At 45.3% G+C, this 26,023-nt stretch overlaps 1 protein-coding gene across 17 annotated transcripts in view; it reads right to left on the reverse strand.

The window, feature by feature from the left end:
* LOC131949803 (SLIT-ROBO Rho GTPase-activating protein 1) overlaps window positions 1–26,023 on the reverse strand; it is a 68,415-nt gene that overhangs the window by 6,456 nt on the left and 35,936 nt on the right. For 4 of the 17 annotated variants that reach the window (XM_059311775.1, XM_059311774.1, XM_059311772.1 and 1 more), the window contains exons 1-16: window positions 23,847–24,260; window positions 15,013–15,328; window positions 13,083–13,266; window positions 10,112–10,313; window positions 8,327–8,389; window positions 6,670–6,825; window positions 5,460–5,588; window positions 5,058–5,279; window positions 4,613–4,714; window positions 4,293–4,460; window positions 3,809–4,018; window positions 3,470–3,530; window positions 3,005–3,082; window positions 2,688–2,822; window positions 2,087–2,192; window positions 319–525 (exon numbers count right to left, since the gene is read on the reverse strand). In XM_059311775.1, the coding sequence (XP_059167758.1) occupies window positions 319–525; window positions 2,087–2,192; window positions 2,688–2,822; window positions 3,005–3,082; window positions 3,470–3,530; window positions 3,809–4,018; window positions 4,293–4,460; window positions 4,613–4,714; window positions 5,058–5,279; window positions 5,460–5,588; window positions 6,670–6,825; window positions 8,327–8,389; window positions 10,112–10,313; window positions 13,083–13,266; window positions 15,013–15,217 (2,228 nt within the window). In that variant the 5' untranslated portion in view covers window positions 15,218–15,328; window positions 23,847–24,260. Of the gene's footprint in view, window positions 1–318; window positions 526–2,086; window positions 2,193–2,687; window positions 2,823–3,004; window positions 3,083–3,469; window positions 3,531–3,808; window positions 4,019–4,292; window positions 4,461–4,612; window positions 4,715–5,057; window positions 5,280–5,459; window positions 5,589–6,669; window positions 6,826–8,326; window positions 8,390–10,111; window positions 10,314–11,913; window positions 11,932–13,082; window positions 13,267–15,012; window positions 15,329–17,063; window positions 17,162–18,225; window positions 18,243–23,846; window positions 24,261–26,023 lie in introns of those variants that run through there. The other 13 variants (XM_059311779.1, XM_059311780.1, XM_059311777.1 and 10 more) reach the window with 9 other exon arrangements.

Here is a 26,023-nt window from a genome sequence, read left to right on the forward strand (position 1 = left end):
ATGTTTTATGGTTGTGATGTTATTGGGTGGGATGTTTTATGGTTGTGATGTTATTGGGTGGGATGTTTTATGGTTGTGATGTTATTTGATGGGATGTTTTATTTTCTGTTTAGAAGGACAGGATATGGGTTTTATAAGTCTTAAATGCAGGACATAAAATATAAGTTGATGATTTAAGCCTGCTTTAAATTCCACCTGGACATATCTGTGTGTAGAGGAAGAGAGCTGGACAAAGACTAGCCCACCACTCAACTAGTGGAACCTTTAGAACAGACCATCACAAAATATTTTCAAGCTACTGTACACAAACATGTTTACCTGTCAAGAATCATTTTCTCGTAAATTTCTCCACCATCATTGGGGAAGATCTCCTCCTGGTGCACAATGATGATCTTAATGATTTCATTGACGCTAGCCTGGAAGGTCACCTGGTCACGGTCTGGTGGGATGGGCAGCAGCGTTGGCCCAAAACAGATGGCCAAGTTGTAAGGGTCCATCATATTCTCATCACTGTATTCAGTCAAGCTAGAAAAGACAATTGGTCAGATTCTGGGTCAGTCATGGACCAGGTACCAAAATACAATTTTAATGTTATGTTTTTGTTGTAAATGTGACATGCTATATCAGTGAAGAACCAAATATTCAAGTGATGTCAATGAGATACCAAATTTACAACAGAATCTGTTGTAAATGTGATGTCACTGAGGTACCAAAGGAGGTTGTTATAGGGGAGCCGGACGTTTTCCCGAAAGACACTTGCCCGAATGCCGTTTGCCCGAAGGCCGATTTCCCGAATGGACACTTGCCCGAAGGCCGATTTCCCGAATGGACACTTGCCCGAATGCGACAAATGCCCGAATGGACACTTGCCCGAATGCGACAAATGCCCGAATGGACACTTGCCCGAATAGGACAAATGCCCGAATGGACACTTGCCCGAAGGCCGTTTGCCCGAAAAATGTATTAGATAATAAATAATATTTCCAAATAGACATTCTTTAATCAATTTAAGTTTGAAATTTTGATTATAAACACAATTCTAAGCATAAAAGTTGTTTATATTTTTAAATTTAGCTTTTATTTTTTTTTCAAAACTGAGAAAGAGCTGTAAGAAAAACTTTATTCTTTAATAAATGTAAGGTGATGTTGGCGGCGGTGTTTTAACATTCTTTCGATGTATGTTTTGAACACCTTGTTTAGCCGACGTGTTGCGGTGGTTATATAGCTTTTATGACACGGCGTAGTAGGCGGCGCGGCGTCTCGCAACATTGAACAGAGACGCGTTTGTTTGTTTATCTTATTATGCTTAACTTGTGTGGTGATCATTTAACAAAAGAATGAGGCGAGGTCTAGGTGGCGAATTTAAATACTAAACGTAGTCAGATATGTTTGATCTCCATTTAATGCACCTTGTTAAGACAATGTGTTGAAGCGATTACTTAATAAAGAAAGCAAAACTCATTTTAAAATCCGGAGATGAATGAAAATTGTATTTTTGTCTAATTTCATATATGAAAGAGAAAGTATGTTTCTACACTTTTTAAATATCAAATACAAATTAATTTAAAATGTCTGCGTAAACATTTAGAGTGAACTACAACTCACCAGGCCATGTAGGGTGGTGGTGGGGGGTGGTGGGGGGGGGGGGGGTAGCGATAGAGAGGAAGAGAGGGGACTGCAAAGGCGCGCTTGCAGCTTGTTTTCTAACGTCTCCCAGAAGAGAATTATATATATAGATTTTTTTCACTTTCTTTTTTGCGTAGATGTGGGTTTTTTACCAAAATTTCAAATTTAAATTGATTACGAATGATTATTTAGTAATATATAATGTTAACATTTTTCGGGCAAACAGCCTTCGGGCAAGTGGCATTCGGGCAAGTGTCCATTCGGGCATTTGTCGCATTCGGGCAAGTGTCCATTTGGGCGTTTGTCGCATTCGGGCAAGTGTCCATTCTGGCATTTGTCGCATTCGGGCAAGTGTCCATTCGGGAAATCGGAATTCGGGCAAACGGCATTCGGGCAAGTGTCTTTCGGGAATTTGTCGTAGACCCCCCCCAGGTCTACCAAGACTGACAGGTGTACTCACTGGTTTAGGAAGGCAAATAGGTATCTCATGACAACAAAAATGGCTCGGTTGACCCCAGACAACAAATCTTTGATCCTCTCCACACGTTTGGACATTTCTTTCTCCCCTGCAACAGACAAGTGTCAAATGATTCAAATAGTTTACTGAAGCTTTAAAACACATGAGCCTGAGTACTACAGACAAGAGTCAAATGATTCAAATAGTTTACTGAAGCTTTAAGCTGAAAACAAAAGAACCTGAGTACTACAGACAAGAGTCAAATGATTCAAGTAGTTTACTGAAGCTTTAAAACACATGAGCCTGAGTACTACAGACAAGAGTCAAATGATTCAAGTAGTTTACTGAAGCTTTAAAACACATGAGCCTGAGTACTACAGACAAGAGTCAAATGATTCAAATAGTTTACTGAAGCTTTAAGCTGAAAACAAAAGAACCTGAGTACTACAGACAAGAGTCAAATGATTCAAATAGTTTACTGAAGCTTTAAGCTGAAAACACAAGAATCTGAGTACTACAGACAAGTGTCAAATGATTCAAGTAGTTTACTGAAGCTTTAAAACACAAGAGCCTGAGTACTAGAGCTGGTTGGAGGTTCTCTTACTTGTACATTCCACTAGAGCATCAAACAGGTGAAGTGGAAACAATGGCTCCCTGAGTTCTCTGAAGTACAGTTTTAGAACCCCTGCTACTGAGTTGATTTCACTAGCATCTATAACATCAGCCAGAGCATCTTCTCCTGGGGACCAAACACAACATTCGGATCATCAGGGTATATACATGCTACACACAAATGATACACTATGCATGTGTGTCATACAAATAGTACACTGTACATGTGCTACATACGAATGTTACATGAAAAAAGTACAGATAGTTTTTACATTATGATGTACAGAAGAAGGAGAGATCAATATTTACCTGATTCAAATGTACTTTTAAACTGATTGATTTCTACCTGGGCGCCAGACACCCTGAACACACCTTGGTGGTGAAGCCCTGCGGATCAAACAGTTTGTCTTAACATAAAGTCATCTAATGTCATACAACAGACACTTGTTTCATATACATGCTGGGGGGGGGGGGTCAAATTGGTTTATACACCTTTTAATATACTAATATTAATATAAATTAATACTAGAGGGTACAGAATTTTTAATATACTTTATACAAAATTTACTACTGAAAAAACCCACACAGAATTAAATCAACACAGGCCCAGTGTTAGAGCTCACAAGTGATAAAATAAAAGTCACAAGTTTGATTCTCTACACCCCATTTGCCCTACTGACTCTCTTGTCTCAAAGTGTAACCTTTCCATCAACAAGACTACCAGATTGTACAGAACCTACCATATAAATTAATACTACAGGGTACAGAACCTACCATATAAATTAATGACTCTGATGCAGCTCTTGATTATAAGTGGGATTTCCTGGCTTGTTGCCTGGAAAAATAAAATGTACCTGAAGTAGCCATACAGTACATTTAGCTGTCAACAGTTGCTGTCATACTTGGAGCTAGCTGTCAACAGTTGCTGTCATAGCTGTGGCTAGCTGTACAACAATTGTAGTTACCAGTGGTACAACTAAAGTTTCCTTGAAAAAGTAGTCTTAAATTATTTTATTTATTTTATGAATACATTTTTCTTTTGTTTGTCTGTCTAGTAAACACTGAGTTTTTCTCTGCCATTTTCCTGATGTAAACAATTCTTGTTATCTTTACCTCAATATATTCTTCCAGACTTCCCCCAAATAGTTTGGGTTGTCCCACCCGCGGGTGGTGGCCTATCCTGCGTTTCTTTGGCTTAGGTGGGGGTGCGGGAGGCCGAGATGACCCTGAGCTCTGTTTCTCCCCTAGAGCCCTCTGTATGGCCGTATGTTTAGACTGAAGTCTGGCCAAGCGGTTGCAGCTCAGTGTGTATTCTCTGAATTTCTGCTCACCAAAACATACAAATATTAGCTCAGGAATAAACACACAACTGCTTTGTTTACATTAGAATACAAATACTTTTTTTTTTACATTAGAATAGAGATACTACTATTTACATTAGAATACAGATACTACTTTTTACATTAGAAAATAAAAATACTACTTTTTACATTAGAATAGAATACGGATATTATTTATTACATTAGAATACAGATACTCCTTTTAAACTAGCAATAACACAGTATTGATTTAATCTAAAAACTAGATGAGTGTGCACCTCTAGGTAATAGGACTCTGTCTCCAGTCTGTCAGCTCTCAGCTTAGCTTGTTCATGGGGCGACCTGGGCGGGGCGGACTCATCCTCAAAGTATTTGGTAATGTCGTAGTCCCTGACTTGAATGGCATCAACCAGCGTTTTCTCCGTAGTTTCTAGCGTCTTCCAGATCTATCAAATGGGATGATTCATGAATTAAAACATTTTCATTTCACTGTGGTCTTATCCACTTCACCACTCAACCGTGTCTGTTGCACTCCACAAGCATATTGGCAAGCTCTACCTCAAGTAGAGTGAACCAACAGCTCTGTGTAAACAAATACCTCATCATTCTCCACTTTGAGACTGTTGAGCCTGTCCTCAATGGTCAAGTGCCGCTGTAGCAGGTCATCTTGAACTTCTTTTTGTGCACTGATCTGACACACCTGGTGTAGGACAGTAGAGTTTTTAATCAGTCATCTGATTTACACAGGTACAGTAACACAATAACACATGTCATCTGATTTACACAGGTACAATAACACATGTCATGTGATTTACATAGGTACAATAACACATGTCATGTGATTTACACAGGTACAATAACACATGCCATTTGATTTACAAAGGTAGGTTGATAATTAACATGTTATCTGATTAATATATTTAGTTATTAACACATGATATCTGAATAACAGACAAACAGCATAGAGCCTACCATCTACATGCCATCTGATGACACATGCCATCTGAGAGACCCATGATTAACCAGTTGAAAGCACTACTCACCTCATCTCCTTTGAATGGCTGGAATTCAAATTTTTTGGGCAGCATAAAGTAAACATTGTTGAGTTCCATGAACTTCTGCTTGTCAGCTCTAGAGTCCAGGTCTGTGATGCAGGCGTTGAGCATGTCGATGGACTTGGCGTGGGTGTTCTTCTGGTGCTCGTGTATGCCCAGGTACATCATCATTGATCTACCCACGGAGTTGTGGTAGCCAAAGTCCATGCACTGAAAGACATTCAACTTCTTCAGATCTGACAGCTCAATGATTACACTCACTATTTGATACTTTTATATCAGACCATTGTATTAGCTACAGTTAAGTTTTACCAGGACCAATAGATTGATATTATAAAGAGCTAATTTACTTGGCCAAAGATCTTATACTAAACAGAAGTGGTGACTTACATCCATGAGATCAGAAATATCATCAGAAAAATACTTGTTGATGGCTGCATTGGCTGCGTCTATACACAGCAGGTAATCATTCCTAGCCTTCAGGGCCTTCAGCTTGTTGTCAGCATATTTCTGTTGTTTCTGGTGGTCAAGTAGTTTATCAGGTCAGTACATGAAATCATTTAGTGGTCAAGTTAGTTTATCAGGTCAGTACATGAAATCATTCAGTGGTCATATGAGTATATTAGTAACAATTGTGAACGATATGTTCTCCATCAGTCTTAACTTTATCCCCCACTCTTGCCTCCAATTAGTGATCAACAAGTGACCTCCGTTCCTGCCTACCACACCCTCCCATAACTGACCATTCAATAAGCTCACCCCACCCCTTAAAGCACTTATCTCTCCATCCCCCCCCCCCCACCTTATGAACTCACCTTCTCCACCTGTCTCTCCATCCCCCCCAACACTCACCTTCACCTGTCTCTCCATCCCCCCCAACACTCACCTTCACCTGTCTCTCCCCCCATGAACTCACTTTCTCCACCTGTCTCTCCATCCCCCCCCCAACACTCACCTTCACCTGTCTCTCCCCCCATGAACTCACCTTCTCTACCTGTCTCTCCATCCCCCCCTATGAACTCACCTTCTCCACCTGTCTCTCCATCCCCCCCCCCCACACTGTTCTCACCTTCTCTACCTGTCTCTCTCCCCCCCCCCCCCATGAACTCACCTTCTCCACCTGTCTCTCCAACCCCCCCCATGAACTCACCTTCTCCACCTGTCTCTCCATCCTCCCCCCCCATGAACTCACCTTCTCCACCTGTCTCTCCATCCCCCCCCCATGAACTCACCTTCTCCACCTGTCTTTCCACCCCCCCCCCCAATTACTCACCTTCTCCACCTCTCCCCCTTCCCCCATGAACTCACCTTCTCCACCTGTCTCTCCCCCCATGAACTCACCTTCTCCACCTCTCCCCCTTCCCCCATGAACTCACCTTTTCCACCTGTCTCTCCCCCCATGAACTCACCTTCTCCACCTGTCTCTCCATCCCCCCCCCCATGAGCTCACCTTCTCCACCTGTCTTTACACCCCCCCCCCCAATTACTCACCTTCTCCACCTCTCCCCCTTCCCCCATGAACTCACCTTCTCCACCTGTCTCTCCCCCCATGAACTCACCTTCTCCACCTGTTTCTCCATCCCTCCCCCCCATTACTCACCTTCTCCACCTGTCTCTCCAGCCCCTTGAGTTTCCTACTGCTGCTGTTTTTCCCAGAGAGCTGCTGCTCCACCTTTTGTTTCTGAGACTCCACGTTCTTCAGCTTCAGCTCAGCCTGCTTGCTCTCATTCTGGTACAGGTGGTAGGTCTTCATGGCCTGAAAGTCAGCAGTTACAGCAGGTGAGCAGGTGATGGTAGATGGGGGCAGGTGATGGTAGATGGTGATGGTAGATGGGGGCAGGTGATGGTAGATGGGGGCAGGTGATGGGGGCAGGTGATGGTAGATGGGGCAGGTGATGGTAGATGGGGGCAGGTGATGGTAGATGGGGGCAGGTGATGGTAGATGGGGGCAGGTGATGGTAGATGGGGGCAGGTGATGGTAGATGGGGGCAGGTGATGGTAGATGGGGGCAGGTGATGGTGATGGTAGATGGGGCAGGTGATGGTAGATGGGGCCAGGTGATGGTGATGGTAGATGGGGCAGGTGATGGTAGATGGGGGCAGGTGATGGTAGATGGGGGCAGGTGATGGTAGATGGGGGCAGGTGATGGTAGATGGGGGCAGGTGATGGTAGATGGTGATGGTAGATGGGGGCAGGTGATGGTAGATGGGGGCAGGTGATGGTAGATGGGGGCAGGTGATGGTGATGGTAGATGGGGCAGGTGATGGTAGATGGGGCAGGTGATGGTAGATGGGGGCAGGTGATGGTAGATGGGGCAGGTGATGGTAGATGGGGGCAGGTGATGGTAGATGGGGGCAGATGGTGGTGGGGGCAGGTGATGGTAGATGGGGGCAGGTGATGGTAGATGGGGGCAGGTGATGGTAGATGGGGCCAGGTGATGGTAGATGGGGCCAGGTGATGGTAGATGGGGGCAGGTGATGGTAGATGGGGGCAGGTGATGGTAGATGGGGGCAGGTGATGGTAGATGGGGGCAGGTGATGGTAGATGGGGGCAGGTGATGGTAGATGGGGGCAGGTGATGGTAGATGGGGGCAGGTGATGGTAGATGGTGATGGTAGATGGGGCAGGTGATGGTAGATGGGGGCTGTTGATGGTAGATGGGGCAGGTGATGGTAGATGGGGGCAGGTGATGGTAGATGGGGGCAGGTGATGGTAGATGGGGGCAGGTGATGGTAGATGGGGGCAGGTGATGGTAGATGGGGGCAGGTGATGGTAGATGGGGCCAGGTGATGGTGATGGTAGATGGGGCAGGTGATGGTAGATGGGGGCAGGTGATGGTAGATGGGGGCAGGTGATGGTAGATGGGGCAGGTGATGGTAGATGGTGATGGTAGATGGGGGCAGGTGATGGTAGATGGGGGCAGGTGATGGTAGATGGGGGCAGGTGATGGTTGATGGGGGCAGGTGATGGTAGATTGTAGATGGGGGCAGGTGATGGTAGATGGGGGCAGGTGATGGTAGATGGTGATGGTAGATGGGGGCAGGTGATGGTAGATGGGGGCAGGTGATGGTAGATGGGGGCAGGTGATGGGAGCAGGTGATGGTAGATGGGGGCAGGTGATGGTAGATGGGGGCTGTTGATGGTAGATGGGAGCAGATGATGGTAGATGGTGGTGGTAGATGGGGGCAGGTGATGGTAGATAGTCTGGTGATAGTGAATTAGACCAGATGAGGATAAGAAAAAAATCAAAACACTTACACTTTGTAATTCATTGAGAACTTTCATCATATCTTCATGGGAGACGGCTCCTATTTCTCTACACTGTATCCATGAGAGAAATATTTACATTAGCTTTGTTTACATTTGTATCAGATATAGTATAAGATCCAGTCACACAAGCCATCAGTCTAGATGTTATCCTACACCACCAACCCACATTATCCTACACCACCAACCCACATTATCCTACACCACCAACCCACATTATATTACACCACCAACCCACATTATATTACACCACCAACCCACATTATCCTACACCACCAACCCACATTATCCTACACCACCAACCCACATTATATTACACCACCAACCCACATTATCCTACACCACCAACCCACATTATCCTACACTGCCAACCCACATTATATTACACCACCAACCCACATTATATTACACCATCAACACACATTATCCTACACCACCAACCCACATTATCCTACACCACCAACACACATTATCCTACACCACCAACACACATTATCCTACACCGCCAACCCACATTATATTACACCATCAACACACATTATCCTACACCACCAACCCACATTATCCTACACCACCAACACACATTATATTACACCACCAACCCACATTATATTACACCATCAACACACATTATGCTACACACCAACCCACATTATCCTACACCACCAACCCACATTATCCTACACCACCAACCCACATTATCCTACACCGCCAACCCACATTATATTACACCATCAACACACATTATCCTACACCACCAACCCACATTATCCTACACCACCAACCCACATTATCCTACACCACCAACCCACATTATCCTACACCGCCAACCCACATTATATTACACCATCAACACACATTATCCTACACCACCAACCCACATTATCCTACACCACCAACACACATTATCCTACACCGCCAACCCACATTATATTACACCATCAACACACATTATCCTACACCACCAACCCACATTATCCTACACCACCAACACACATTATCCTACACCGCCAACCCACATTATATTACACCATCAACACACATTATGCTATACACCAACCCACATTATCCTACACCACCAACCCACATTATCCTACACCGCCAACCCACATTATATTACACCATCAACACACATTATGCTACACACCAACCCACATTATCCTACACCACCAACCCACATTATCCTACACCACCAACACACATTATATTACACCACCAACCCACATTATATTACACCATCAACACACATTATATTACCCCACCAACCCACATTATCCTACACCACCAACCTACATTATCCTACACCACCAACCCAAATTACCCTACACCACCAACCCAAATTACCCTACACCACCAACCCACATTATGTTACACCACCAACCCAGATTATCCTACACCACCAACCCACAATATGCAACACCACCAACCCACATTATCCTACACCACCAACCCACATTATCCTACACCACCAACCCACATTATCCTACACCACCAACCCACATTATCCTACACCACCAACCCACATTATTCAACACCACCAACCCACATTATCCTACACCACCAACCCACATTATGCAACACCACCAACCCACATTATCCTACACCACCAACCCACATTATATTACACCATCAACACACATTATCCTACACCACCAACCCACATTATCCTACACCACCAACCCACATTATCCTACACCACCAACCCACATTATACCACTCATCTACTCCCCAACAACGTAATCCCCCAATGTTTGAACCCCCATAGATTCCACTGACCTTTCTGAAAATCCTCTGTGAGTTGTCAATGACCTCAGCTAGCCTGCTGACCATCTGGTTGTTGTAGATCTCTGCTATGATCTGATGGTCCTGACTCTGCTTGCGTGTGATGGCCAGCAGATTCTTCCAGCAGTCGTAGGTTGACATGGTGGCCCATTGCTCTTGTCTGGAGGGGGACAGATAACACTTGAGAAAACATTTCCTACACACATCTCAATGACAATGTCCTTTTTTTTCTAAGCCTTGGCAAAACATTCTTTGTCTGACTACGTTCAAGCTGTTTTTTTATCAGAGTTTTATCATGTTTATAAAATCAGCAGCCCATCTGGCAATTACTTTCACTACCTTACTCTATGCTTGCCAAAAACAAAAAATCAAAAGTCTAACTCTAAAATAAACTTCTACAAAAAAAATGTTAAAAAAAAACCTAGAAAAAAAAAACCCTAAGATTCTCCTACACTAGAGTTAGATCTTTATAAATTTGTGATTCAATTAAAATCGACTAAGTCTATATTTCTAGATGTTATAATTGTTTGAAGTGGGATAATTAAAAGGTTCAAACAAAACTACACAGGTTAGATACACTCAAATATGCAAAGTTCAACCACTGTAGTTTTAAATATACTGCAATTTTTGTTTTCTATTACCAAAGTTAATTATTCTATACATTTAATCCATCTAACTGAATGTCTTGATCTGTATGATGGAATATATGACCAAGTTAATGTGATTTATATTTTTTGTTGTTGAATCCATGCAATTATATTTTGTACAATACATTGGTTAGTCCAGATGTCTTTAACTGCTGGTACTGGCTGTGTTATGACCAGCAAGATTTAGGTAACAACCTATAGTGACCCATTGGACAACAACCTATAGTGAACCCTAGGACAAGAACCTATGGTGACCCATTGGACAAGCTATGGTGACCCATTGGACAACAACCTATAGTGAACCCTAGGACAAGAACCTATGGTGACCCATTGGACAAGAACCTATGGTGACCCATTGGACAAGAACCTATGGTGACCCATTGGACAAGAACCTATGGTGACCCATTGGACAAGAACCTATGGTGACCCATTGGACAACAACCTATAGTGAACCCTAGGACAAGAACCTATGGTGACCCATTGGACAAGAACCTATGGTGACCCATTGAACAAGAACCTATGGTGACCCATTGGACAAGAACCTATGGTGACCTATTGGACAAGAACCTTTGGTGACCCATTGGACAAGAACCTATGGTGACCCATTGGATAAGAACCTATGGTGACCCATTGGACAAGAACCTATGGTGACCCATTGGACAAGAACCTATGGTGACCCATTGGACAAGCTATGGTGACCCCTAGGACAAGAACCTCTGGTGACCCATTGGACAAGAACCTCTGGTGACCCATTGGACAAGAACCTATGGTGACCCATTGGACAAGAACCTATGGTGACCCATTGGACAAGAACCTATGGTGACCCATTGGACAAGAACCTATGGTGACCCATTGGACAAGAACCTAGTCTTGTGACCAACTGGACCTTTGAATAGCCTGATACTCACTGATAGCCATTTTTGTTTAATAAAAATGATGTATTAAACAGACTAATCAATAAATTTAAAAAATATTTGTTGACCAAGTAAAATGATGACTAAAATAACTAACATGACAGTGCATGAACTATCTAGTGCTAGCAAGCAAAATGTGAGTTGCCAAAGCTAAGAGTACACTGTAGTGACAATGTAATGATACAATGTAATGATACAATGTAATGATACATTTGGTTGAGAAAAACAAACTCACTTTTGTTTATCAACAATCCTGTTTGAAATCATGAAATCCAATTAAATCACACATGATTGGTTGACCCATAGAGTCACACACCATCTCACACACATATGGTAACAACAATTCACCAACATAAATAATTCAAACATGCACACCCAAACAATTTGAAAATAACACACATTCCACACATCAGCATCAACAATCACAAACAGATTAAGTTCACATTAGCACAACATGCAAAACAGTGTATTGAAACACATTTTTTGTCAAAAAATTTCCCTGAAATTTATTAACTATAAACATTTTCATTTCAGACATGTTTTTTAAAAAATTGCAGTAGGACTATTGACAGTTACAACTGTCACTATGGCCACTTACAATGGACAGCTAACCTGTCACTACGGCCGCTTACAATGGACAGTTAACCTGTCACTATGGCAACATACAATGGACAGTTAACCTGTCACTACGGCCACATACAATGGACAGTTAACCTGTCACTACGGCCACATACAATGGACAGTTAACCTGTCACTACGGCCACTGGACAGTTAACCTGTCACTACGGCCACTAACAATGGACAGTTAACCTGTAACTACGGCCACTCACAATGGACAGTTAACCTGTAACTACGGCCACTGGACAGTTAACCTGTCACTATGGCCACTTACAATGGACACTTAACCTGTTTGTCACCATGTTAACCACATACAATGGACAGTTAACCTGTCTATCACTTTGACCACTAACAAAGCTCAATGACCTGTCAGCACCAGTGGAAAGATATGCACAAGTTAGAGTAGGTAATGCAATGAAAGCTATTGGGTAAAAGCAGTAGAGTGCCATGTATTATAGCATCAAGCAGTTCTACTGTAATTAAGCCTGACAGCCCATTAGGCAACTATAGACACTAGATATTTTTCAACCAATCGGATCAATGCAATGTAAACTTGCATCACTAATTAACTATTGATCAATTAAATTTACTTAATATAAGATTGTTTATTTAAACAATATTAATTTAATATAGAAATAACCATACAAATTGCCCAGTGGTACAAAAAGCCCTATGCCCAATGATAAAAAGCCTTCTGCCCAATGATAAAAAGCCATCTGCCCAATGAAAAAAAACCCTCTGCCCAATGAAAAAAGCCCTCTGTGTAAAGAAAACCAGACAACTCACTTTTGTTTCTCTGCCCTATGTCTGGCTATCATGTTCTTGACCAGCTTGTCCAGGTTTCTGGCATATTCCTGTTCTACCTCTGCCCTCCGTTTGAAAAATTCTTGAAGTTCAGTTACTATGGATACCTCAGTGTCTAGTTTGATTTCAAGGCATTTCAGCTGGTCATTTAACTGTTGGCGTATATCTGGGTAAGATAAAAATATAATACATTAGGATACGGTTGTTAGATACCTGAGCCAAAATAAAGAGTACAATACATTAGGATAAGGTTTTTGGATATCTGTGCAAGATAAAGGGTAAAATTCATTAGTATAAGTTGGTGGACATCTGGGCAAGATAAAAATATAATTCATTAGTCTAAGGATGGTGGAGATCTAGCATTACATGAAGACATCATTCCTTGCCTGATCTGACATCAAACATGTATTAAAATGGCATTATACATGATATTTCTTCTTTCTTCTTCTACGTTCTTAATTTTAGTGTTGGAAGGGATTCCCCTCCAACACAATTAAGGAGACGTGGCAACTTGTTATCCGCTATTGAGGCCATTGACTCCGATTTCAGCCTGCTTTTCTTGTTTGGATTTGCTTCCAGTGCCTTTGCCCATCCAAGAGCAAACTACAAGGCAGCAGTTGTTTGATTTTGGAGTTGTCTCTCCTAGAAGAGTGGCTGTCCCCAGCTAACGAGCCTCATCTTCCCGAGGGTTCAAACTCTAGACTTTTTGGTTTAGCAGCCATGAGCTTTACTGACTCGACCACGCCGACCCCCATATACATGATGACATTATACATGTACTTAACTGACATCATACAATACATATGGGGGAAGGGGTAAAAAACAAACAATATTTTATTGGGGGAGGGGGTCTAGAACCTGTTTTCGTGTGGGGGTTGGGAGCAGGAAAACTATTCCAGTTGGGGGGGGGGGTGTAAAACCTGTATTCTATCAGTGGGGGGGAGGGGGAGTGGCCAGCACCTGTATTCTAGTGTCAGGTTTCTCCTTGTCCCTATGACCTGATGTGTTCTAGTTCCTTAAACAATCCAAAGATGTTTGCAATGTGAGGGGTGACTAGTCAGGCTGTAACCCACACATATAGAAGTTTGTTTCTCTCTGGTTTAAGAGTGTGACAACACATTATATGGTAACAGTGTGTACACTGTCTTCAGATTAGGTAATCATGTCCTTCTTAATTGTAATGTTGGACAGGATTTCCTCCAGCAAATTAAGTATTATGAGTCAACTTGATTCGCCATAATGGCCATTGACTCCTGTTTCAGTCTACTTTTCTATCTGGATTTGCTTCCATAGCCATTGTGCAACCAAGAACAAGCTACAAAGCAGCAGTTGTTTGAAAAATTTTTTTATCCAAGATAGGTTGCTGTTCCCATGGTATTCATGTGATTATTTCAACATTCAAAGAAGTGATAAGTTGTTCTATCCTAACATTCATAGAAGGGATAATTTGCTCTATCCTAACATTCATAGAAGGGATAAGATGCTCTATCCTAACATTCATAGAAGGGATAAGTTGCTCTATCCTAACATTCATAGAAGGGATAAGTTGCTCTATCCCAACATTTAAAGCAGGAATAAGTTTCTCTATCCCAACATTCATAGAAGGGATAAGTTGCTCTATCCCAACATTCATAGAAGGGATAAGTTGCTATATCCCAACATTAAACGTAGGGATAAGTTACACCAGATATGCAAATAGGATAAGAAGACAGTTTAGTAATTACTACAGTGGAAAAGCTTAACTTAACTTAAGCTATTTGTAGAACCAAACTGCAAGTCTTTACAAGCTATGAACTTAAGATTTGTGATTATTTCAACATAAATACTAAGAAGAGCAGCTGATATGTACTAAAATATGAGCAACGTATAATCAAACCACATAAATAGCTGATGACATAAGAAGTGAGTATACCTAAAATGGATAACTTAGTACCAACACCGTCCCTATAGCCCTTGGAGTGACGTCTGCCGTTGGCTGAAAACATTGTTGTCGATTTGACCAGTTTCCCGGCCCGGGGGTCAAGCGGAGCGTCAGACAAGTAGGGCTGGGGCGGGCTAACCAGTCCATTCTCGCCATTTGTTACGGCATCCTTACAGCACTTGTCCGTGTCTGCCATTGTGTTCACTGAGTTACCTCCACATAATCCAATCACAGAGTTACCCGCCCTACACGCCCAGCGAGGTCATTACGTCATGTGTACACGTCACTCACGGTGGTGAAAGATAAACTAGATGACGACATTACCGAGACAAATTAAAAACAAGCCGCGGTAATGAACGAGCCAAACCACGTGACCAGCGAGCAGACGCTGGCCAGATGGCCGGGCACAAGACAACATCAAGAGACAAACGGAAGACAACTCTTTAAACACCGGAACATTCGCGAGAACCAAATGAGAACGACGTGTCAATGGGGGCGGGCAAAGGTCAAGTAGATCGCTGTAGACATGGCTCAAGTGGCTCGCACCATAACATGACACAACTAGATGGACCAACACATCACTAGATGGATCAACACATCACTAGATGTAAGTTGTAAGGCTAGCATGACACAACTAGATGGATCAACACATCACTAGATGTAAGTTGTAAGGCTAGCATGACACAACTAGATGGATCAACACATCACTAGATGTAAGTTGTAAGGCTAGCATGACACAACTAGATGTAAACAACACATCACTAGATGTAAGTTGTAAGGCTAGCATGACACAACTAGATGGACCAACACATCACTAGATGTAAGTTGTAAGGCTAGCATGACACAACTAGATGTAAACAACACATCACTAGATGTAAGTTGTAAGGCTAGCATGACACAACTAGATGGACCAACACATCACTAGATGTAAGTTGTAAGGCTAGCATGACACAACTAGATGTAAACAACACATCACTAGATGTAAGTTGTAAGGCTAGCATGACACAACTAGATGGATCAACACATCACTAGATGTAAGTTGTAAGGCTAGCATGACACAACTAGATGGATCAACACATCACTAGATGTAAGTTGTAAGGCTAGCATGACACAGTTAGATGGATCAACACATCACTAGATGTAAGTTGTAAGGCTAGCATGACACAACTAGATGGACCAACACATCACTAGATGTAAGTTGTAAGGCTAGCATGACACAACTAGATGGATCAACACATCACTAGATGTAAGTTGTAAGGCTAGCATGACACAACTAGATGGACCAACACATCACTAGATGTAAGTTGTAAGGCTAGCATGACACAACTAGATAGATCAACACATCACTAGATGTAAGTTGTAAGGCTAGCATGACACAACTAGATGGATCAACACATCACTAGATGTAAGTTGTAAGGCTAGCATGACACAACTAGATAGATCAACACATCACTAGATGTAAGTTGTAAGGCTAGCATGACACAACTAGATGGATCAACACATCACTAGATGTAAGTTGTAAGGCTAGCATGACACAACTAGATGGACCAACACATCACTAGATGTAAGTTGTAAGGCTAGCATGACACAACTAGATAGACCAACACATCACTAGATGTAAGTTGTAAGGCTAGCATGACACAGTTAGATGGATCAACACATCACTAGATGTAAGTTGTAAGGCTAGCATGACACAACTAGATGGATCAACACATCACTAGATGTAAGGCTAGCATGACACAACTAGATGTAAACAACACATCATTAGAGTAACAACACCAGTGTTTCTTTCAGAAAGTTTTTCTCCGGGGGTGGGGTGGGGGTGGGCACTTGAATTTTTCGGGGAGGCGGACTACATTTCACTAGGGGGAGGGAGGTAAAAGTATATATTATATATTCTATATAAATTATATTTCGTTGGGGGGGGGGGGGGGGGGGGGGGGCTTAAGATGTTGCCAACGAAGAGATGCCTGAAAGAAACACTGAACAACACATGACTAGATGCACGACATCGCTACATGTGTCGTAGCTGCCAGACCTACCACTACACTACGTCATGTGCAGCACATGAGGAAATTGACGTCACCCATTGTACACATCAATCCATCATAATAATTACGTGACTCCTACACAATACACATCAATCCATCATAATAATAACGTGACTCCTACACAATACACATCAATCCATCATAATAATAACGTGACTCCTACACAATACACATCAATCCATCATACTAATTACGTGACTCCTACACACTTAATACACATCAATCCATCATAATAATAACGTGACTCCTACACAATACACATCAATCCGTCATAATAATGACGTGACTCCTACACAATACACATCAATCCATCATACTAATTACGTGACTCCTACACACTTAATACACATCAATCCATCATAATAATAACGTGACTCCTACACAATACACATCAATCCGTCATAATAATGACGTGACTCCTACACAATACACATCAATCCATCATAATAATAACGTGACTCCTACACAATACACATCAATCCATCATAATAATAACGTGACTCCTACACACTTAATACACATCAATCCATCATAATAATAACGTGACTCCTACACAATACACATCAATCCGTCATAATAATGACGTGACTCCTACACAATACACATCAATCCATCATAATAATAACGTGACTCCTACACAATACACATCAATCCATCATAATAATAACGTGACTCCTACACACTTAATACACATCAATCCATCATAATAATAACGTGACTCCTACACAATACACATCAATCCGTCATAATAATGACCTGACTCCTACACAATACACATCAATCCATCATAATAATAACGTGACTCCTACACAATACACATCAATCCGTCATAATAATGACGTGACTCCTACACAATACACATCAATCCATCATACTAATTACGTGACTCCTACACAATACACATCAATCCGTCATAATAATGACGTGACTCCTACACAATACACATCAATCCATCATAATAATAACGTGACTCCTACACAATACACATCAATCCATCATAATAATAACGTGACTCCTACACAATACACATCAATCCATCATACTAATTACGTGACTCCTAAACACTTAATACACATCAATCCATCATAATAATAACGTGACTCCTACACAATACACATCAATCCATCATACTAATTACGTGACTCCTAAACACTTAATACACATCAATCCATCATAATGACCATCACAAGCACACACGACATCTTGGGCCACACTACAACAAAGCACCTCAAGCACGTCGAGTGACGCGGGGATACGTCACAGCACGTGTTACCTGGGAACAACAGGTAAACCACCGCGTACAGATGGTTCCCGGCCAATGTGACGTCACCCACGTGCCACGGTTGGGTAAACACACGGGAAGAATAGTTTAATGAGCAGCTAATTGTTTGATCAACATGCCATTTTAATTAGCTTGCTCAAGATACAGTAACGCCCGAGGTCACCGCCAGAAATGGACCTGGGTCAATGACCATAAAGACGGGTATGGAGTGGGTAATGACCGCTGAGATACACAAATGACCAGTTGGTCGAACCCATTCACAGCAAGACCAGGCAGTTTCAAGGTCGTGAACCTGTAGACATTATACGTCGCCTGTCAACAGCCGGCCAGTGCTCTACGTCATTACTGGTCTAATGTTTGCTCAATGTTTGCTCAATGACCACATCCATTTGCCAGGTTTTGCCAGTCTGACCGACATTTTTGGGGGTGAAAGAAGCACATAGGGCTAATCGTCAGACACAATAGTCGATTTAGCACATTTAAAAAACAAACAAACAAGAAAAGTTTTGAAACACCATGAAACTAAAAAGCAATTTAATTCACCAATGTGATTTGGTGGTATCGGATCAACATCAACCGATGATATCGCCCATCCGGTGGTATCGCCCACACCATCCCGTGGTATCGAACCAGCACTAATGGTATAAGACCCACACCGACCCCTGTCCCACGTGAGCCCAGCTTGGGGCCATCTGTTACACCGTGCTATTCGGGGAGTACGATTGACCCGCATTAATAGTGACCAGTAGCTTGCACGTGCCACCAAAACTCATAGTATTCCAATAATGGTCTACCGTTTTTAACATTTGAGGCCACAGTCAAATGGATTTCTTATTTAAAAAGTGGCTGCATACATAGGAATGGGCTTTTATTGTAGTATAAATCTACTGAAGTACGAGACACACGAGACGTTGTGTGTGTATGTCTAGTTTCTGTGTGTGGCCAAATGATAGGAGACGTGTGTGTGGGACGATGTGTGCGTGTGTGTGTGTGTGTCTGTGTGACCAGCTGCTGTGTGTAACCAGACAAACCTTTGTCAGCCTGCTCGCTGGTTTAGTACTGTACACAAATTGAATGTTAGCTACACTATCAAGTTTTGATTTTCCCAAAAAAACTTGAGACATCAAGGAAGTTGAGTGTGGAGTGGTGTAATGGACGGGAAGAGGGCTAACATGGTGTAGAGGCAGGACCAACATCAACCGTTTCCTCTCGGCATTTACTCCAGTCAATCATCGAGAAAATGATGTTTGTAACTCAACAGTAATAATAGCATCGATTTTTATACAGCTGTATTATGAATGCGTAGAGCAAAGAGACAGCGGCCCCTAGAACTATGAGAGACAGTGGCCCCTAGAACTATGAGAGACAGTGGCCCCTAGAACTATGAGAGACAGTGGCCCCTAGAACTATGAGAGACAGTGGCCCCTAGAACTATGAGAGACAGTGGCCCCTAGAACTGGGAGAGACAGTGGCCCCTAGAACTGGGAGAGACAGTGGCCTCTAGAACTGGGAGAGACAGTGGCCCCTAGAACTGGGAGAGACAGTGGCCTCTAGAACTGGGAGAGACAGTGGCCCCTAGAACTGGGAGAGACAGTGGCCCCTAGAACTGGGAGAGACAGCGGCCCCTAGAGCAAGGAGAGACAGTGGCCCCTAGAACTGGGAGAGACAGTGGCCCCTAGAACTGGGAGAGACAGTGGCCCCTAGAACTGGGAGAGACAGTGGCCCCTAGAACTGGGAGAGACAGTGGCCTCTAGAACTGGGAGAGACAGTGGCCCCTAGAGCAAGGAGAGACAGTGGCCCCTAGAACTGGGAGAGACAGTGGCCCCTAGAACTGGGAGAGACAGTGGCCCCTAGAGCAAGGAGAGACAGTGGCCCCTAGAGCAAGGAGAGACAGTGGCCCCTAGAGCAAGGAGAGACAGTGGCCCCTAGAGCAAGGAGAGACAGTGGCCCCTAGAACTGGGAGAGACAGTGGCCCCTAGAACTGGGAGAGACAGTGGCCCCTAGAACTGGGAGAGACAGTGGCCCCTAGAACTATGAGAGACAGTGGCCTCTAGAACTGGGAGAGACAGTGGCCCCTAGAACTATGAGAGACAGTGGCCTCTAGAGCAAGGAGAGACAGTGGCCCCTAGAGCAAGGAGAGACAGTGGCCCCTAGAGCAAGGAGAGACAGTGGCCCCTAGAACTGGGAGAGACAGTGGCCCCTAGAGCAAGGAGAGACAGTGGCCCCTAGAGCAAGGAGAGACAGTGGCCCCTAGAGCAAGGAGAGACAGTGACCCCTAGAACTGGGAGAGACAGTGGCCCCTATAACTAAGAGAGACAGTGGCCCCTAGAACTAAGAGAGACAGTGGCCCCTAGAGCAAGGAGAGATAGTGGCCCCTAGAGCAAGGAGAGATAGTGGCCCCTAGAACTGGGAGAGACAGTGGCCCCTAGAGCAAGGAGAGACAGTGGCCCCTAGAACTGGGAGAGACAGTGGCCCCTAGAACTGGGAGAGACAGTGGCCCCTAGAGCAAGGAGAGACAGTGGCCCCTAGAACTGGGAGAGACAGTGGCCCCTAGAACTGGGAGAGACAGTGGCCCCTAGAGCAAGGAGAGACAGTGGCCCCTAGAACTGGGAGAGACAGTGGCCCCTAGAACTGGGAGAGACAGTGGCCCCTAGAGCAAGGAGAGACAGTGGCCCCTAGAACTGGGAGAGACAGTGGCCCCTAGAACTGGGAGAGACAGTGGCCCCTAGAACTGGGAGAGACAGTGGCCCCTAGAGCAAGGAGAGACAGTGGCCCCTAGAGCAAGGAGAGACAGTGGCCCCTAGAGCAAGGAGAGACAGTGGCCCCTAGAGCAAGGAGAGACAGTGGCCCCTAGAGCAAGGAGAGACAGTGGCCCCTAGAACTGGGAGAGACAGTGGCCCCTAGAACTGGGAGAGACAGTGGCCCCTAGAACTGGGAGAGACAGTGGCCCCTAGAACTGGGAGAGACAGTGGCCCCTAGAGCAAGGAGAGACAGTGGCCCCTAGAGCAAGGAGAGACAGTGGCCCCTAGAGCAAGGAGAGACAGTGGCCCCTAGAGCAAGGAGAGACAGTGGCCCCTAGAGCAAGGAGAGACAGTGGCCCCTAGAACTGGGAGAGACAGTGGCCCCTAGAACTGGGAGAGACAGTGGCCCCTAGAACTGGGAGAGACAGTGGCCCCTAGAGCAAGGAGAGACAGTGGCCCCTAGAACTGGGAGAGACAGTGGCCCCTAGAGCAAGGAGAGACAGTGGCCCCTAGAGCAAGGAGAGACAGTGGCCCCTAGAACTGGGAGAGACAGTGGCCCCTAGAACTGGGAGAGACAGTGGCCCCTAGAACTGGGAGAGACAGTGGCCCCTAGAGCAAGGAGAGACAGTGGCCCCTAGAACTGGGAGAGACAGTGGCCCCTAGAGCAAGGAGAGACAGTGGCCCCTAGAACTGGGAGAGACAGTGGCCCCTAGAACTGGGAGAGACAGTGGCCCCTAGAACTGGGAGAGACAGTGGCCCCTAGAGCAAGGAGAGACAGTGGCCCCTAGAACTGGGAGAGACAGTGGCCCCTAGAACTGGGAGAGACAGTGGCCCCTAGAGCAAGGAGAGACAGTGGCCCCTAGAACTGGGAGAGACAGTGGCCCCTAGAGCAAGGAGAGACAGTGGCCCCTAGAACTGGGAGAGACAGTGGCCCCTAGAACTGGGAGAGACAGTGGCCCCTAGAGCAAGGAGAGACAGTGGCCCCTAGAGCAAGGAGAGATAGTGGCCCCTAGAGCAAGGAGAGACAGTGGCCCCTAGAGCTGGGAGAGACAGTGGCCCCTAGAACTGGGAGAGCCAGTGACCCCTAGAGCAAGGAGAGATAGTGGCCCCTAGAGCAAGGAGAGACAGTGGCCCCTAGAACTGGGAGAGACAGTGGCCCCTAGAACTGGGAGAGCCAGTGGCCCCTAGAGCAAGGAGAGCCAGTGGCCCCTAGAGCAAGGAGAGATAGTGGCCCCTAGAACTGGGAGAGACAGTGGCCCCTAGAGCAAGGAGAGACAGTGGCCCCTAGAACTGGGAGAGACAGTGGCCCCTAGAACTGGGAGAGACAGTGGCCTCTAGAACGGGGAGAGACAGTGGCCCCTAGAACTGGGAGAGACAGTGGCCCCTAGAACTGGGAGAGACAGTGGCCCCTAGAACTGGGAGAGACAGTGGCCTCTAGAACGGGGAGAGACAGTGGCCCCTAGAACTGGGAGAGACAGTGGCCCCTAGAACTGGGAGAGACAGTGGCCCCTAGAACTGGGAGAGACAGTGGCCCCTAGAACTGGGAGAGACAGTGGCCTCTAGAACGGGGAGAGACAGTGGCCCCTAGAACTGGGAGAGACAGTGGCCCCTAGAGCAAGGAGAGACAGTGGCCCCTAGAACTGGGAGAGACAGTGGCCCCTAGAACTGGGAGAGACAGTGGCCCCTAGAACTGGGAGAGACAGTGGCCTCTAGAACGGGGAGAGACAGTGGCCCCTAGAACTGGGAGAGACAGTGGCCTCTAGAACTGGGAGAGACAGTGGCCCCTAGAACTGGGAGAGACAGTGGCCCCTAGAACTGGGAGAGACAGTGGCCTCTAGAACGGGGAGAGACAGTGGCCCCTAGAACTGGGAGAGACAGTGACCCCTAGAGCAAGGAGAGACAGTGGCCCCTAGAACTGGGAGAGACAGTGGCCCCTAGAACTGGGAGAGACAGTGGCCCCTAGAACTGGGAGAGACAGTGGCCTCTAGAACGGGGAGAGACAGTGGCCCCTAGAACTGGGAGAGACAGTGGCCTCTAGAACTGGGAGAGACAGTGGCCCCTAGAACTATGAGAGACAGTGGCCCCTAGAACTGGGAGAGACAGTGGCCCCTAGAACTAAGAGAGACAGTGGCCCCTAGAAGTAGAAGCTGACACCAGGCACGGATCAATACACTACGCAGATGCTGGGAACAGCTGACTCACGATCGTGGGGAAAACGCCGGCTATTTCCAGCACACACACGGTGTTGCTGCACGCACGAGGTTTGACAGTTTTGTTTTTCTATGTCCTGTCTGTGGGACAAGCTACATCACACGGATGACGGACTAACCACAAGGAGCGAACCCTTACTCGAACACTCCCAGAGTGACATCACTGGCTGAAGGTAAGTCACGGTACCAAAACGTGACGTCACTTGTGTACCTGGGTACAGAAGCGAGATACACCTTCCCACAAACTCGTGGTGAGACAACAGAAACGAGTGGTCAGTCAGACAGGTGCGGCCTGTTGGTCCCCACATACCAGGCCCACTTCTACACGGAGAGCTGAAACTCCGGTGGTATTTTGATTGAACATAATCCATAACATTTCGATTTGACCACAAGACATAACTTTCACAAGCGAGCCCATCTACGAACAGACCTCCCATAACAATCGGCTTGTCGGAGAATGTGAAATAATAAAAACAAACAACACGTGCCGCGCGAATATTTACAAACAAAAAGACGTTGACCAATGAAGTGAAGTGTTTACTTGTTCACCATTGGTCGGTACACGATGTTGACACATGAACCCGGTACGACAGCTGACACAGCAAACAATTGGAAACAAAGATGGCTCCGTCCAGTGGAGTCAGCACGTCATGGATGCTCCGCGCCTGACCAAAAACACAATCAAAGTTTGGGTACACACATAGACACAAACGTAGGCGCCCTACTCGCTCGCTAACACATGGGTGTGATCTAACACTGACGTGTAACAGTACGACGTCACAACATCCACACGGTAATCCACAGAGAAAAGTCGGCGACTTCATACACAGGAGGAAACGAACATGTTCCCCGCGTTCAATCAAACTGATCGTCCGAACAGCTGCCGTGTCCAGAAAAATCTAACACATCAGCAGTAGCGGCGAGAAAAGCCCTCCGCCGCCTTCAACTGACGGCTGAAAAATGAGGGGAAGGGGAGGAGCGGTTTCCTCACAGTGGAGGAAGATGAGACGGTGAAGGTCGACACACGCAGGCCGCGATAAGCTGGGGAGTTTTCCCAGTTATTTTAAACTGACACATCATCAGACACAACCCAGTCAATACGACCTGTCAGTCCAACAACGTACGGTGAACGTGACTGTGTAACCAGGGCCGATAGACATGTAGACAAACTCGACAGGGGGGGGGGGAGATATCCCGACAATCTGACCCCTAGGTGCCCTCCCCAGTCCCAGCATGACTCATGCATTAACCGGTGAGGAATAAATGTTTCAACACTTCTGGTGGTGGTCAAGTGGCCGACTTAAAGCCACACTATGGAGAAGATACACTGGTCAGTACACGAGGGGAGGTAAGCATACACGGGTAGAGATGGGAGGGGGAGAATTAGACGTGTGTTATACCAGTACAACAATTGCCAGGGGAGGGGGTTAAACAGGACATAGGAAGAAAAGATTCAATCAAATACAAGGAGGGGATGGCCACATTCATTCTATGGGGGAGGGGAGACCACGCTAACGTATCGATCGGATGGCTATTTTTAGACCACTTTGTCACACTAATCTGAAGGTTGTACACAGCGATTAGGTGAGGATTTGGTTGGTGGGGGGGGGGGGGGGGCGTTCAACCCATGTAGCCATATTTTATTCGTTCTACATCAGGCAGCTGTCTTTGGTGATAAAATAAAGGGGCAAATAGATGGGCAGTTGGTTTATAGATGGGCAGTTGGTTTATAGATGGGCAGTTGGCCGTAGGTTTATAGATGGGCAGTTGGCCGTAGGTTTATAGATGGGCAGTTGGCCGTAGGTTTATATATGGGCAGTTGGCCGTAGGTTTAAAGATGGGCAGTTGGCCGTGGGTTTATAGATAGGCAATTGGCCGTAGGTTTATAGATAGATGGGCAGTTGGCCGTATGTTTAAGGATAGATGGGCAGTTGGCCGTAGGTTTATAGATAGATGGGCAGTTGGCCGTAGGTTTAAGGATAGATGGGCAGTTGGCCGTAGGTTTATAGATAGATAGGCAGTTGGCCGTAGGTTTATAGATGGATGGGCAGTTGGCCGTAGGTTTAAGGATAGATGGGCAGTTGGCCGTAGGTTTATAGATAGATAGGCAGTTGGCCGTAGGTTAATAGATAGATAGGCAGTTGGCCGTAGGTTAATAGATAGATGGGCAGTTGGCCGTAGGTTTAAGGATAGATGGGCAGTTGGCCGTAGGTTTAAGGATAGATGGGCAGTTGGCCGTAGGTTTAAGGATAGATGGGCAGTTGGCCGTAGGTTTAAGGATAGATGGGAATTTGTCCTAATGTCGCAGACTAAAACTACTTTACGCGAGCTGTATCGCGTACAAGATGACCCTCTCTGACCACATGCGTGGACACATGCGCCATTAGCCACGTAAGTGATTATGTTTGTACAACTAGGATGACCTGCTGTGAGACGGCCAGCGTGCATGAGATCCTCACAATGGACCCATGCTGACCACATCGCCAGTACGTGACCAGCAATCCTCTACACCCATACAAATGTACCGCTCCAACAATCGCTTGACGAGGGTATTGACATCTCATAAAAGCCAAAGCGAACCTGTCAAAACTTGACCACAATTAACGCTGACCATCCTTTCATTTGTAATGCAATCTTTTTTTTTTTTTTACATGCATGTTTCGGCGGTGAACAGAAAAAAAGCCAGAGGGGAAAAGTCAGTTTTTGCTAGGGATAATA

The sequence above is a fragment of the Physella acuta genome, unplaced genomic scaffold (genome assembly GCF_028476545.2).
Source record: "Physella acuta isolate Inbredline_101_S28 unplaced genomic scaffold, ASM2847654v3 ptg000714l, whole genome shotgun sequence".
In the NCBI taxonomy this organism is placed as follows: domain Eukaryota; kingdom Metazoa; phylum Mollusca; class Gastropoda; family Physidae; genus Physella; species Physella acuta.